General features: G+C 44.2%; 1 protein-coding gene across 2 annotated transcripts in view; it reads right to left on the bottom strand.

Moving 5' to 3' along the window:
• Positions 1-205: 205 nt before the first annotated feature.
• Rpn2 (ribophorin II) overlaps positions 206-15,211 on the bottom strand; it is a 59,538-nt gene continuing 44,532 nt past the window's right edge. The window contains exons 11-18 of one of the 2 annotated variants that reach the window (XM_013360569.4): positions 14,675-14,789; positions 11,786-11,980; positions 10,532-10,618; positions 8,566-8,661; positions 7,056-7,131; positions 4,694-4,823; positions 3,176-3,223; positions 206-540 (exon numbers count right to left, since the gene is read on the bottom strand). In XM_013360569.4, coding sequence (XP_013216023.2) covers positions 528-540; positions 3,176-3,223; positions 4,694-4,823; positions 7,056-7,131; positions 8,566-8,661; positions 10,532-10,618; positions 11,786-11,980; positions 14,675-14,789 — 760 coding nt within the window. In that variant the 3' untranslated portion in view covers positions 206-527. The remainder of the gene's footprint in view (positions 541-3,175; positions 3,224-4,693; positions 4,824-7,055; positions 7,132-8,565; positions 8,662-10,531; positions 10,619-11,785; positions 11,981-14,674; positions 14,790-15,211) is intronic. The other variant, XM_005329857.4, reaches the window with a different exon arrangement.

The raw sequence follows: 15,211 nt of genomic DNA, 5'->3' as shown, positions 1-15,211 counted from the left end.
CTAGCTGTGGACCAAGAGGAATCTTCAGACCAGTGGGGCTCCCTGCAGGCTCCCTGCTGGAGAAGCAGACAGAAGGCGGCTACTCCCACAACTTCTGTCCTTTTGGGAAAGGGGAAGAAGCACCCTGCCCATGGCCAAGAACCAAGTCTCAACCAAGTCCTTATGTCACACATTCCAAATGTACTAGAGAGCTCTCAGTCAGGCCTTTGCTCCTGTTATCATCCTTTTTATTCCAAAACAAATTAATCACAGATTTCAACTTTCCAATGCAGTCCCTGGGTGGGTAACTAAGGGCACTCAGAGCGCCTTGCTAGGGCATCATGTCAGAAACAGGCAGTCTGGACTCAAGGCGTCTGCTCCGTGGGGGGGAAACTGAAAAACAACAAGCAACAGTACAACCACATCGCAATTGTTTTCTTTTTAAATAAAGTTATTTTTTCTTAAATTCCTTTTTTCACATTGTGAATTGTTCTTGACTCCTCTTGACATTCACTTCAGTTTTCAAAATTTCCATCCTTTTTCTGGAACTAATGTGCTGTTCTGAAAGAAAAATGAAGAGAAAACACAAAATTACTGAAGTTTCTGACTCACTGTTACAGCTCCTAACTGGTAACAACAGAGACCAAGGCACTCTCCCACCACAAGGTCCCATTTATAAGGGAATAATCATTGGTTTTATTCAGTTATGCCCCATCTCATCTCACAAAAGAAATGTGAGGCAGCTAATTCATAACTGAAGCTGATGATAACTTAGAAACAATGAAACAAACTTTAGAACTAAGAAAGTTTATGTGAAAATACAGGAGATGAGGTAATTCCAGGCACACCTCTCACAGTACAAGGCCAAAAAGTGCAAGTTCCAACTAGCAAAACAGAGCGGAGGGTTTAAAGAATGTTTATCGTCAATCTCCCAGATTCCACATCTGCCAACCAACACGTGGCCCTTATGCAGCTTTAAGGACAGTATCCTGCACCACATTCCTGCCACGTGGCCGTGTTCTTACCTAGAGTCAGACCCCGCATCTAAATACAGAGTAATTCTCAAAAATGAGAGTTACTCAGAAACATTTTAAGATGGGATAAAAACCTCTCTCTGTCTTTATTCCCTCTTTCCCTTTGGTTTTCCCTGGACTCAACAATGGGGAAACACAGAAGCAAAAAGGATCATCTAGACAGATCTGTTACCTGGTGCTGAGAGCAATAAGAAACCAATTGGTTGAGGCAGGCTCCAGTGAAGGGGGTGGGGCGCGGACACACCCACCATCCTTAGCGGCGACTAGGCCCTATGGTGAGGACTACATACAGTGATGTCACATTCACAGTCTTGCAGAATGGAGGGTCCAGGTCAATTACCAAAACAGTTCCCAGGGGCACACATAGGCATGAAGCTAATCTTGGGGGCAAGACTGTGTGCTCCTAACTCTTTAACAATGTTCAGAGATACCAGGTACATTAAAATGTGTGTGCTTAAAAAAGTTTCTGCAGAAGGGACAGCATGAGTGAGAAATAAGAACAGAAGAAGGGTAGTGGCCCACTAGCCTCAATCTTGACTAAGAAGAATGCCCTCTGTTATGGTCGCTCATATCAGTGTCTGTCTTCAGATCAACTACAAGTCTTCAGGTACCAGGAGCTAAATCTAAACACTAGGTCCCAACCTCAGAAAGTCCCAAATATTCAAATGATCAAATGACTTTCTTCTCCCTCAAGCTATATGATATGGGAATAGCAGGTAGAAGTGGACAATCTGAAAATCAAGGGAGAAATATCAATTCAGGGTAAAGAATTAAAGAACTCAGCATAGAGCAGGAAGGACTAGTTCTGAAAGCAAACTGCAGACAGAACAAGTATAATTTAGGACACAACCAAATAAGTAAGGCCAGGGGATACTGGTAGGGAGAGGGGGCTGCCTACAAAAGAGGCCAACAGAAACTTCTAAAAGTGTGGGAAAGTCTCTGTCTTGATTGAGATGGTAGCTGTATAACCATATATGCTTTTTAAGAGTCATAGAATTATACCCACACACACAAGTGAATTTTACTCTATGTAAATTACACCTTAGTTAAACTTGGGGAAAAAAAGCCAAAATAAATGCAGTTTTTTTTCTACATTGGGGACTAGGTGACCCAGCCGATGTTCACACATCAGTGAAAGGGCTCTAAATCCTATGCTTTTGTTGATCTCTCCTATTTTCAGAGGATAAAAAATTAGATGGCTTAGTTGCTTTTGCATAGAAAGCCATTTCCAAGGCAAGGGATAAGAGGGGACATGACTCATAAAACCAAATACCTCCCTACCCTTTCTTGGTCTAGAGCAGGGATCAGCCAACTATGTCATGCAGACCAAATCCAGCCCAGCACCAGTTTTGGTAAATAGTTTTACTGAGATACAACTACATCCACTTGTTTACATGGTCTATGGCTGTTTTCACACACAACAGTGCCAGAGATAAGGGTTCTGGCCCCTCACGGAAACCTCTTGTCCACCTCTATCTAGATCTATGAAGCTGCAGGCACTCTCTGTCCTTCCTTCCCTACACCTTGCCTCCCTGCTGTACTCATCCCAGGACCAACCCCTGGAGAGCATTAGCACTGTCAGTCACATAGGGAGCGGCCCTGAACCGCACCCTGCACGCTAAGAACTGGGACTCTGCTGCTGGCTTTCATCTGTGCCCTTGATCCTGCATAATTCAGCCTCACCAAACCACACTGTTTGGCCCAACTAGAGATTAGGGTTATGGAAAGGCCTAGAAACAGTGACAAGGTGTGCCAGGATTTGCCATGGGACCACCATTTAATAAATTTAAGTGTCTTGGATGGGGTCCCTTTTAAAATGTCCAAGGTTGGACTTGTTTTATCTTCAATCCTGCTCTGCTATGAACACAGAGAGGCTGTTACATATAAATCAATACTCTTCGGGACATAAGGAAGGATGGCATCTCTTGCAGTCAGAGCCAGGCCAAAGTTGCTCCAGCTGGGCTTCCTCAGGCAGCTTCTGCCCTGGTCCAGCCATAACCTCTTCCAGCAGATTATAAAATGGCCTCGGAATTGGCTTTGGCATAGGGAGGGGAAGGGAGGAATGAATGGGCCAAAAACTCAATCAAATAACTGACATGCATGAGGAAGGCAAGATGGGAAAGGGACCCTAGTCCTGGGATGCGTCCACCCTTCATCTTTACCGTAGTGTCCTATATTTTGCCAATCTACTGCTCTGCTCTGCAGCGATCCTGCCAAAGGAAAGAGGGTTTGAGAATCAAGAAAGGACAGTGAGAGGAGAAATAAGCTGAAGTAGGAAATGGCAAACACCCAACCAGAGCTTCTATTAAGGCCACTGATTCTTCAGGACTTACAGGATGCATGTGTGTGTATGTGTGTGTGTGTGTGTGTGTGTATGTCTGTGTGTGAGGAGTTACTGATCCTCTTGGGATTCTGTTAAAAACCCTGGTCTCTCCCCCCAGAAAATGCACACAACTTTAGGATTTCAGATTAGGAACTGGTAAGCAGCATCTAAGTCAAGTGGTTTCTCCCCTGCTCTCCCCTGTTCTGTCTTGTGAGCAAATTCCAGAAAAGAAAAGTTAGCAGAGCACAGCTGGCTCCCTGGGGGCCCAGACTGGTTGCTGCAAGGGAACAGGCTCTGCTCTGGGAAAACTTCGGAGTCCCGGGCTTTCTAGCTGCACTGCATAGCCATCAAGTAAAGGCTGTGAAGGGATCAAAAAAGGAACAAGCCACCACTGCTGGTGTCAAATAGAGCTCTGGGGGACCTGGATTACTCTGGGGAAGCCAAAGAGCATGCCTGCACCACTCTCCAGAGTGAGGCCCTCAAAAAGCTCACAGTGGAAACTGGGGAGAGAGGAGACCTTTGCTTCTCTCACCCACTAACGGTCTCCTTGAGAAAACCTCTCCCAGCTCTGACCAACCTAATTGGCAGCAGTGTTGGAGGGCATGATATTGAGTTCCAATCTGCTAGCAGAAGTCTCGGAGAGGAGAAAGCAGGGCATGTCTGAAAATGATTTCTTCCAAAGGTGAAAGCAATTTTGACCTTTTCCTATTGGCCTTTGCGTGATTGAAATCACCCAGGTTCTAATAAAGCCAAATCAATGAGAAACACCTATGTGACATTTAAATTTGCCTCCAATTCTGTTCTGAAAGTCGAGCTGCCAGCAAGCTGCCATCACGTCAAGGTCTGACTCTTGGCCTGTCTGGTTCTTGGGTAGTGTGTGGGCTCCTGGGTGGATGCTCCCTACTGGGAGCCCCCTGCAAAACCTGTGCAGCTTCTGTGGGAAGAACACAGACCTCACACACAGGCTAGACCCCAGGTGTCACCTTAGGGGTGTGAGGGAGGGGAAGGGCAAAATCCTGTTACCAGAGAGGAGGATTTTTACACAGCCAGACAGAAAACAACCGTTTATCACATATTCTAGCCCATTTTAATCTACATATAGCAATTACTTTCCTCTCTCATTCCAAAGAGTAGTGATATAAATAATTATGCTTTTAATAGATCTATGGCTGATCATTAAAGGCCCTTTACTGGCTTAAAACATTCTATGGCTTCTGTATTGAGCTGGATTAAACAGTCAGAATTGCCCTTAAGAAATGAATCTTGTTGCCACATATCCTTGGTCTCGATTTGGCCTGGCAGAGCTAACCAATATGTCTAATCCTACCCCGGGGCCCCAGCCCAGCCCTGGCCTTACCTCTTGACTGCCTGCTGGGCCAACATCCGATTGCCAGCCAGAAACGTCACGCTGCCCAGGATGGCCAGGTACTTCAGGGTCTGGAACATGTTGAGCTGAGTCCAATAGACATACATGAGCCCCAGCATAGCTGCAGAGGAGTCAAAAGACCCAGTTAATGAAAGCTAATGGTGCTTTGGGTGGAAGGGACTTGGAAGCAGTGGACTGCTGGGTCAGGAAACGGACTGTATTTCCAGATTAGTTTTAGTTTGTTTCATCCCTTTTATTTAATGCCAGAAAGTAGATAACTTCCTCAGCCCTGGCTACCAAGAAATTCAGAACCAAAAGTCAGACTTCGACTATTTTATTTCAATCCATAGTCCTGCTCACATCTATTTCTATTCTTTAACACAGGTTTTGTTTCCCTTAAAACTTTACCATTGCCCGGCACGGTGATGCACACCTATAATCCCAGCAACTTGGGATACACAGGCAGGAGGAATGCAAGTTCAAAGTCAGCCTCAGCAACTTAGCGAAGCCCTTGGCAACTTAGCAAGACCCTATCTCAAAATAAAAAATAAAAAGGGCTGGGGATGTGGCTCATGGTAAAGCACCTTTGGTTCAATCCCCAGTACGAAAAACAAAAAAACAAAAAAACCTTAGTTTTAAAAATTCTTTTCTTTAAGCTGGGTCTGGTGCTGTACACCTATAGTCCCAGATACTTGGGAGGCTGAGGGAAAACGATCACAAGTTCAGTCTTGGCAATTCAGAGAGACCTTGGCTGAGAATAAAAAATGAAAAGGGCTGGGGATGTAGCTCAATGGCAAAGTACCCCTGGCTTCGATCCCCGGTACTATGCAGTACAGCAGATCAAATTCAGGGCCGTGCTCATGCTAGGCAAGCACTCCACCATTGTTTTGTTTTCTTTTTAAATTTTATTTTGAGGCAGGGTCTCACTAAGTTGCCCAGGCTGACCTTGAACTTATGATCCTCCCACCTCAGCCTCCCAAGTAGCTGGGATTACAGGCATGAGCCACTGCCTTTATTTTTTGAATTCTTAATGGAAGTATGCAGGATATAAACAAATGAGTTATTTCCTTCCTATTAAATACATGTTAAGGAAGCTGAACATGGTAGAATGTGCCAGAAATCCCAGCACTTGGAAGGCTGAGGTAGGAGGATCCCCTGAGCCAGGAATTCAAGAGCAGCCTGGAGAACATAGGCTGAGACCCCCATCTCTAAAAACAAAAACAAAAGAACATTAAGGATGATTTACTACTGTGACTAGGAAGGGACAAAAAGCACTCAGAGTCCTGGGTTCTGGTCCAGGTTCCGCCCTCACCAGTCTCTTAATTTCTGTTTCCAAATTCTCTCACCTGTCAAATGGGATCATAATTTCTGCCCCAATCACTCCCACCAGGGTTGCAATGAAAATCAAACAAGGAAATATGCACAAAAAGCATACTAGTAAGAAAAATCATGTCTCTCAACAAATTAATATGCAGGTTTTGTTCTCAGACTGACCCAGGAGGGCTATCATTCAAATGCAGTAGCTAAGCTGGAGAGAAAGGTCATTCTGTCAATTTTGCCCAGAAGCATGACAGATAACTACAGCAAGGATTCTTGGCCATTTCTGAGGTCATGCCACTGTGAGAATCTGATCAAAGTTATGGACTCTCTTTCCCAGAAAAATATAGACACACATTTGCATGAATTTCAAGGGATTCGTTCATGGCCCCCTCCAGAAGCCATATATTATGGATGTAGAGATGATGACTCCCAAAAGAGGCAAAGGAATTAAAAAATATTGAAGTCCCAGTGAGATGCAAGGGAACACTGATCCAATAGTGTCAAAGACTCAGAAATACTTAACTGATTTGTGAATTTACTGTCTCATTATGTTCAGGCTATTTAGGTCCCAAGTTCTCAAGAGAACAATACAGGACAGCATGTCTGACTACAGAAGGGACTGTTTTCTATTACTGTCCAGACAGAGCCGCCAGCAAATGTAAAGATCGATGCGGTGGGGAAAGATAACCTTTGGAAACTGCATTAATGCTCTTCATCCAGGAAGATGGCTCGGTGTAAAGATACGATAAGTGAGTAATCTCTGGAAATGAACAGGGCTATTAAATGAGGGTAAATGGCTTGCCAACAGCCTCCTAGTACAATGAAGCCCAATATAATGACAGCTGTTCTAAGCTGATGGGCCAAACAGGTTTATCATCATATTAACTGTCTTAAAAGGCCAGGAGGAAGAGGGAAATGTTATGCTATTAAGTCATTATAGTTAATAGGTTGTGGGTCTACTTAACAGGGCTTTTGCGTGGGCAGGCAAAATGTCAGAGGAGGTTAAATGGAATTAGCAGCCTGGAGCACTTACCAGCATGTCCCAGGTGAAAGATAATTGTGCTAGGAGCAAAAGTGAAGTTGGAGATATTGGCACCAATCCGGATCCACTGAAGGATGTGGAGAAATAAATTAAAAAGATATTAGAACTTGAAAGAAAGGCTACACATGCCATGCCAATGCTCATCCAATGAATAGTCCTCAGGGCTTAAAAGTTCATGCAAACTGGAAAAAGGGAATATTTCTAAGTGACAACTACCCTGTTATAAACCCTCAGGAAAAAATGTTCCCTTTTTTGGTAGAAAGGCGTCGTAGCACCTGCTCGCAACTGTGCTTGAGTAACTCAACCCTGTACATCATCTTTAAAGCCAGTAAACCATTCTGTTTTAAAACAGGTAGAACCATAAAGCTGGCAAGTCAGAAGACGCAGTTATGATAAAGTAACTGACGCTTCCACCAAGTTCTGTAAGAACTGGAGGGATGAACCCGCGGCCGCAGGCACGGGTTCTATGCCTTCTGAAATCCTGATGCTCAGATACAAGAACAGTGGCTCACACCTCAGGTCTGGTTTCTGGAAGCTTGTGGCATGCTTCTAGATTTAGATAAACCAAAAATTATTTTGTTAAAATCAACAAATAGGAACACAGGCAACTTTCCAAAAAGTAAGATCTAATGAGTTTTTTTCCTCAAAATTCTCTGAACCCTGAGGATATATATCTACATTTATGATTTTAAAAGAGAAACAAAAGAGAAACCAATTAATTAGTTAAAAAATATACAGGGGCTGGGGACTTAGCTCAGTTGGTAGACTGCTTGCCTCACATGCACAAGGACTGGGTTCAATCCCTAGCAACCCCCCAAAAAAGAAAGAGAGAAAAATATATATACAAACAATACAATAGAGTATAAAATGTAAAAGTTTCCTTCTTTTGTATTCTCCAAAATGTCCTCTCCTCAGGTGACCAAAGTTAATATATATTTTTTAAAAAATTCCACAAAGCATCACATAAACATGCTATCCTATCCTCTGTCTTCCACACTCAGTAATCCATTTGGCTGTCTTGTCCTATGAGTGTAAATCTACCCCTCTGTTCCCGAGAGTGTGCTACTCTGTAGGATGGGCTTACTAATTAACACTTGCTTTCATGAGAACCATAGGCTGTTTCCAGTTTTATGCTCTAAATAGAGCTGGAATGTGCAGCCTCTGTTCTCTATTCTTCATAGCTATCAGCACTAGGCTTTGCTTTTTCCACACTTGATCGCATCTGAACCCTACTATGCAGCACCACAGTCCATACACTTCACTTTCAGTGGCTATTAGAAACTTTCTCATGCCCCCTTATTAATGGATCAATTTATTTGGCCACTCCCCCATAGTGGGGAATTTGGTTATTCTAAAATTTTTTGACCATCAGTTCAGGTCACAGCTGCTGGACCCCTCTGGAGCTGTGCTGAGGCCAGAGCACAAAGCCTCCTTTGGAATGGCTACATCTGCCGAGTCTGGCGCCAGACACACGCTGCCCATGCTAATTATGGCGACTCACCAGAGCAAAGAGCAGGAGCAAGGGCGAAAGGATGAGGGCGGTGAATGTATTGGACACCACGGTGGGGGGCCTCTTCTCAGGCTCTCGGAACAGGTGCTGCCAAGAGAAGACACACGGAAAGCTTTCAGAATGTGCCCTTCCCTGCAGTCTGCCATGTGCAACAGGAATCAAAGCATCACTGACCATTATTAAGAGGAAATGCCTCCCAGGGGCTAAAGCCTCCCGACAACAAGTAGCCACTTGGCCTTTTGCCTCTTCTCAACGCTGGTTTCTGATTCTAGAAGTGTACCTCCCAAGACAACGTGGGCTCACCACTTAGCCAACCCCTTCTCTACCTTAAAAACTACAATCTACAAACTGGAGAATGCAACCCATAAAGTGGCATTTAGCTGTGTCAAAAAGGGTACCCAGGTAGATGGGCACATGTGGATGGCTTAGGTGTTACCCAGGTCAGGATTCTGGGTTCCTAGGTGGCATCTGGGTCCCTAAGTCTTATACTACTGCCCCGCTTCAGGGAGCTAACTGTTGACAACTTCACCCCTTTTAATATTTAACACAGCCTCACTTCAGGAGGTCCCAACCCCACCTCGACAGCCTCTCCCCTAGTCCAAGTTCTGGGGATAGTCTCAATAATCTTTCTCCTTTATTTGTTCTACCTGATTTCCAAAAAAATCAGAAGGCTGGGCAAGCACTCCTTTGATATTTGTTTTCCCTGCTGAGAGAATCAACATGAATAATCTTCAGGAAGTTCACCTAAACTACTTGACCTAGTGGAAGTGGTGAAGTACAAGAGTCCAGAGACTTTAACTTAGGCCCATATTCCTGTGTTCAGCTGTGAGACCAGGGGCAAGTCACTTTACCACTCTTTGCCTCAGTTTCCAGCTGGAAAATAGGGGTGACTTGGAACTGTCATGAGGATCAAATGGAGCAGGGCACGTGACTATGCTCCACGAGCAGTAATGCACATATATAAATTGAGCTATTTTCTCTCTTTTGAAGATTTTCATCCAGTGAATAGATGGTGGCTCTCTTTTCCACTTACCCGTGCTCAGCCAACCCTGGGCCAGGTGAGAGCCCCATGGGAGACTCCCGCGCCTCCATTTTCACCTCAGCTCCTCTTTGTTTTACCACTGCCATTAAGGGGTTTCTAACACTCCTTGCTGCCGCCTCCTCCACCTTTGATACCACACTGTACCTTCTGTTAGCCAGGCTTTACGTTCTTAAAACTGTGTTCTTTCAAGTTTTAGAAAGAATCCTGCTGCTCTACCCTTGTCCTTTTTCAATAGTGAAATGAGGGCAAGCTGTCGCCTTTTAACACTTCACATTAATTCATACATAGTTTTCCATGTTGGAACATTTCTCCTGACTATAAAATATAGTCCACTGGTGGATCCACCTGTTTCCTTAACTGGTACCTAAATTGTTTATAGCATTTATTGGGTTTACTTTGCAAAGAGCTTTCAGAAACATTTCCAAGCTTCTTTTCTTATCCATTGTCCATTTGGACTCTCACAGCGGTCCTGTGGCTGGGCTTGCTCAAGTTGGTACTGTAAGGAAGGGAAGCCCTGGAACAGAAGGACTTGCCTGGAAAGCCCTGCTCCCAGCAGCTTTCCCACCGGTTGGCCCTGATTTACGCAGGAACAGAGAGGACAATGCTAAACCCATCTGTGCCTGTGACCGCCCAGTGGTATCTGGAGGGCTGAGCCCCCTGCACATCTGGAAACAGACTCAGGTTCTGACTTCATCTCCAACTTTCTGGGAGCTCCATACTATTCTCTGAACCTCTTTAGCTTGAGGATGAGACTGGTATTTGCCCTGCCTAATGCACAGGCGGTGAGGCTCAAACTATCAAATACCATATGAACAGGTTAAAAGAGAGCCCAGAGCCAGAATACAGGTGCTTGCTGCTCTTCCTCATTGCACTCATTTCTCCTCCATGTTAGTGGATAAGGCCTTTGGGATGTACCTGAATTTCCTGTTTCGGGGTGAAAAGGTTCTGAGATAGGACAGTCGAGGGAGCTTCTTCTTCAGGGAACTTGATGACCACATCAGCCTAAAAAAAAAAAAGGTAGTCTGTAGAGGCAAAGAGTGGAGAAGCAGCGGGGAACTCCCTAGCAGGACCCTGATGAGGACCAGAACTGAATGAAAAAACCTCAAGAGACCCAATCACACCTATTAGTCAACAAAATGAGGCAGTAAAAATTTCAAGGACAAAACAAGTATTTGTTAAAAATGCTTTTTAGAGCAAGAGTTCCAATTTTCAACCAGTATGGAAGAGAAAACCCAATAGAGCTGCTTAATGCAAAAATCCCAGCTGGTACACTGGCTGTTTCAGTTGCCATTAGAAACTGCTTGGTGTCCCTAGGAAGTGTGATTTTGTAACACACACACTGCAGAAATGAAAATACGCTCTTTTACAAAATGCATCCCAAAGCCCAAAGAGGGAGCCTTGAACATAACAAGAAAATAGAGCTGTCCCTTTGTCCTGCACATGGACCAGTCAACAGCTGAGGCTCCAATCTGGCTTCCGCCACCTTTCCACCCTCTTCCCCGATTGTTCTCTTTAGGGTTCAGGGCTCCAAAAGCAGAACTGCTCCCAAGCTTCCTCATCAACCCACAGCCCCCAGACTATTCCAACAAGCCTTTCTTCCTCCCTCATTCAAAAACCAGTGTGTTAAGAAGTTTTCTGTCATCCCACCAACCCAAAGTAAGGTGTGTGGGGACGAGGAGGATTGTGTAAACCCACAGTCTACACCAATGCTGGCCATCATTTATTAGCATTCTCCAGTCCTACAAATCCTTGGCCTGCACCTTCCTGAACTGTTACCAGAATTCAAATCTTTTCCCTCCCATAAGGCTACACCATATCTCAAAGGCCAGGTCCTTATCTTTTATATCTGTATCCCTCAGGCTGCCTTGCAGAAACCTCCTTCTAGTATTGATAATCATAGAAATTTTCAAATCACTAAAACTCCTGAGGGTAAATTTACTTTCATTCATTCACCAAGACTACATTAAACACCTACTATGCACCAAGCCATGTGCATGACCCTAAAACTATTTATAGAGCCAGGACAGAGCGCCTCCCCTCATGATGCTTGTTATCCCATGTGAGGCACAGTGGGGCTGGGGCCAAGAGTCCTGTGTCCCTGAAGGAAGCCATCTGTGTCTGGCCACAGCATGGCTGCTCAGGTGGGTTAGTGTGCATTCAGGCACATACCACATTCCAGAGGATTGGGTTCTTCAAAGTGGCATCTCCAATGATTAAGTAGAGAGTGTAGGTGCCTGAGGCGGAGTCAAACTCGATCTTCCTCTCAGAGGTGTCTAGTTCGAACCTGTACACGTTCTTGCTGTCTGGCTCAGCGACAAACACCACTTCCTGGCCAGTCTTCTGGTTGTGGAGTCGGACAAATGTCTAGGGGAACAAAGAACACCGCTCACCTGATCGTCTCAGAACTCTCTGAGGGGCCCAATGTCATATTGGCCAGGCAGCAGAGTTAGCTCTTTTGTGACACTGAGAGCTCTGGGATCTGCCAGACCTGCGCTGGAGAGTAAAAGAACTGGCCATCCCAACCTAGTTACTAGCTCCGGGACAACTCTTTCTGGTCTGAGGAAAGAAATTGAACTCAGAAGTCCAGCCAATTCGTGAGGCCTGAAGGCTGAATGCCCAGTTTGCGAATGATTTAAGCCCTTTGCTATTGCAGCAATTTCTTCTTCCTGCAGCCTTTTGGCCACTTTGCTGCCCAATTAACTCCTTCACCAGAGGGTGAAAAGAAGGGAAATGAGGTGGAACTGTAAGAGGCCCATTTTCAATTTCCTGGTGCCTCCAGCTAAAGATTTAGTGGAGGAGGCTTGGGTGTCCATGGCAAGGCAGAGTTCTAATCAAGCATAGCAACCTGGTGTCACAGAGCCCTGGCTCTGAAGACAGAGCTGGCTCCGCTGCTTATTAGCCAGCAGGTTACTTAACTTCCTTGCACCTTGATTTCTTCCTCTTTAAAGCAGAAAAATTATCTTCTGCATATGGTATCTCTGTGTGAAGATATGCAATAACAAATGCAAAGCATATAGTGCAGGGCCCAGTATACACCAGCTGGTCACCAAACAACAGCCAAGCGTGTTCTCAGCATAATGAAACTGAGTCTAATCACTTTATCCTCCCAATGGCATAAGAAACTAGGGGTTTTGCACTTTAGAATGGCTGCAAAATTTAAAGTCCACCCAAAACCTTTCTTTCAAGAGTTTCAACATAAAGAATTCAACAAGGCAGATAGGATGGTTCCAGTTAACAGATCAGAAGTCTTAGCATTAAATGAGTTGCCCACAGTCACACAGCTAGTGTTACATCTAAAGAAAAGGTATGACTCATTTGTTACTCTACACCTGGGCAACAAAGAATAAACATCAAATTATTTAGGGAAAGGAGCCTAGTGAAGCATCCTGACTGCAGCAATCAGTCTTGGCCAGGAATGAGTCCGGATGCTGATCTTCCTTCCTCTTATCACAGTTAAGTACAAGTGGCTGCTAAGCTCATGTAAAATATTACCTCTACCTGGGAGGTCTCTGAGCCATGGCTTCCCAAAGAGAACTGGGAGGAAACAAGCATTCTGTTAAAGTTATGTTTCCTAACTAACTCTCCCTGCCCTAACCCTAACCCTACCACTAAATTTTATAATTTCTTCTTTTCTTAGTCTCTTCCAGTGTGCTGTTTGGTTGGCACATGTCAATCTGGGAGAGAACTAGAAAAGGCTAAGAAGTTGAAGTGCTTAAAGGTCACTTAGCTATGGACCCTGGTCCTAGGGACAGGTGCTCTGGCTGCAGTTATGAGAAACAGAAAGCAAGAAGTTTGCAAGTAAATCTATTCATTCCAGCTCTGAAGTCACCTCTTAGCATGGACACAGTCTGCCGTTTTTGTTAAAGCATTGGTGTAGAGCACCCAAGCCAAACCTGAAGGGTCTTATTCTTTGTCTTTAAGCACTCAAAGTATTCATCTGAATTTTCCTTTGTAACCATGTGCATGGTGGGGCCAGGAATCCTTTTCAATCCAGGGGATGACGTAGGGGGAAGTGCCTGAGGACAAGGGGCCTTATTAAGTTCCTGGGGAAGGGCATGTGGTTTGAAAATCTTTCAAATAATAATGAAAAATTATTATTTTATATATAAAATTATTATATATAAAATAATAATAATAAATAATAATTACTATTTTTATATATAAAATATATGTAAAATAATAATAAAATAATAATTATTATTTCATATATAAAATTTTTCATTTTATATATTAAAAAAACCAAAACCTACTGCTTTTATTTTATTTTGGTACTGGAGACTGAACCCAGGGGTGCTTCACCACTAAGTTACATCCCCAGTACTGTTTATTTTTTATTTTGAGACAGGGTCTTGCTGAGTTGCTGAGGCTGGCCTGAAATTTGTGATCCTTTGCTCAGCCTTCTGAGTCACTGGGATTTCAGGCATGTACCACTGAGCCTGGCCTACTGCTTTTAGAAAAACCAGGCAGAAGTTAAAATGGGCCATTCTTCAGAGTCTCATAACAGAAAATCTGCTTTGGCCAGAACAACAACAAATGCTTTGGGTTCTAAACCTAGGTTTTCTTTTTTGTAAAATTATTTCTAAATATTCCTTAAAAAAAAAAAAATCGAGCATATAAAAGCCTCAACTAAATGTTAATCTGCCTTCCTAATACCAGCTAATCCTTTTTTAAAAAAAGTATATAAACTGGATGCAGTGGTGCATACCAGTCATCTCAGCTACTTGGGAAGCTGAGGCAGGAAGACCACATTTAAGACCAGCCAGGAAACTAACTTAATGAGACTCTGAGTCTCAAAATAAAAAAATAAAAAAGGCTGGGAATGTAGCTCAATAGAATGCTCCTGGGTTCAATCCCTAGTGCTGCAAAAAAAAAAAAAAAAAAGTTTGAGGTGAAAGGTTACAATCCTGTTGCGGGAGAACTTGGTTGACTATCAGGGATCAGAGTCCAGAGGGAAAAACAGGCACATGGCATTTCTCTTATCCAAGTCATATACTACATCAGTACTCAAGTGTGCACTCGTGTTTCAGGCTGTGAAAGTGGTCAGGGCTTCTGTCTGACCTGGTGAGGAGTGAGTTCAGCACCAGTGTTCACATCTACCAGCTGGAAGAATAAGGCAAAGTTCTGGTGGCTGTCTGCGATGAATGTACCCTTGGCTTTGGCTGGATAGGTCACCCTGAAAGACACATTACACAGCGGGTCTTCAGACAGGCTCTGCATATCTGAGAACAGGCAAAGAATGCACTCCTCCCTTCACTGCCTACTCCTCCCTCTCCCGCTGTCCCCCTTCTGCGATGGACAGATAAATGTAGCTGGGGCAAAGTGGGCTGGTAAAGTCAGGACTGGGAACTTTTTTTTTGTTTCTGTTTTTTTTTTTTTTGCCCTGCTAGAGACCAAACCCAGGGCCTTGCACATACCAGGCAAATGCTCTACCACTAGGCTACACCCCAGCCCCCACGCCAGGACTGAGAAAAGCACAGAGAAAACTTTTATCAGGGTATAGAAAAAATGCTCTGTGAAGATGTCTGGAGGCTTTTACTTCAAGGAATGAGCTCTAAATTCAACCAAGTCTGAGCTGGTGGAGCTCACGTGTACCCC

Source organism: Ictidomys tridecemlineatus, chromosome 5, assembly GCF_052094955.1.
Source record: "Ictidomys tridecemlineatus isolate mIctTri1 chromosome 5, mIctTri1.hap1, whole genome shotgun sequence".
Lineage (NCBI taxonomy): Eukaryota > Metazoa > Chordata > Mammalia > Rodentia > Sciuridae > Ictidomys > Ictidomys tridecemlineatus.
Note: the sequence above shows the minus strand (reverse complement) of the source record. Positions and strands in the feature narration are given on the sequence as shown.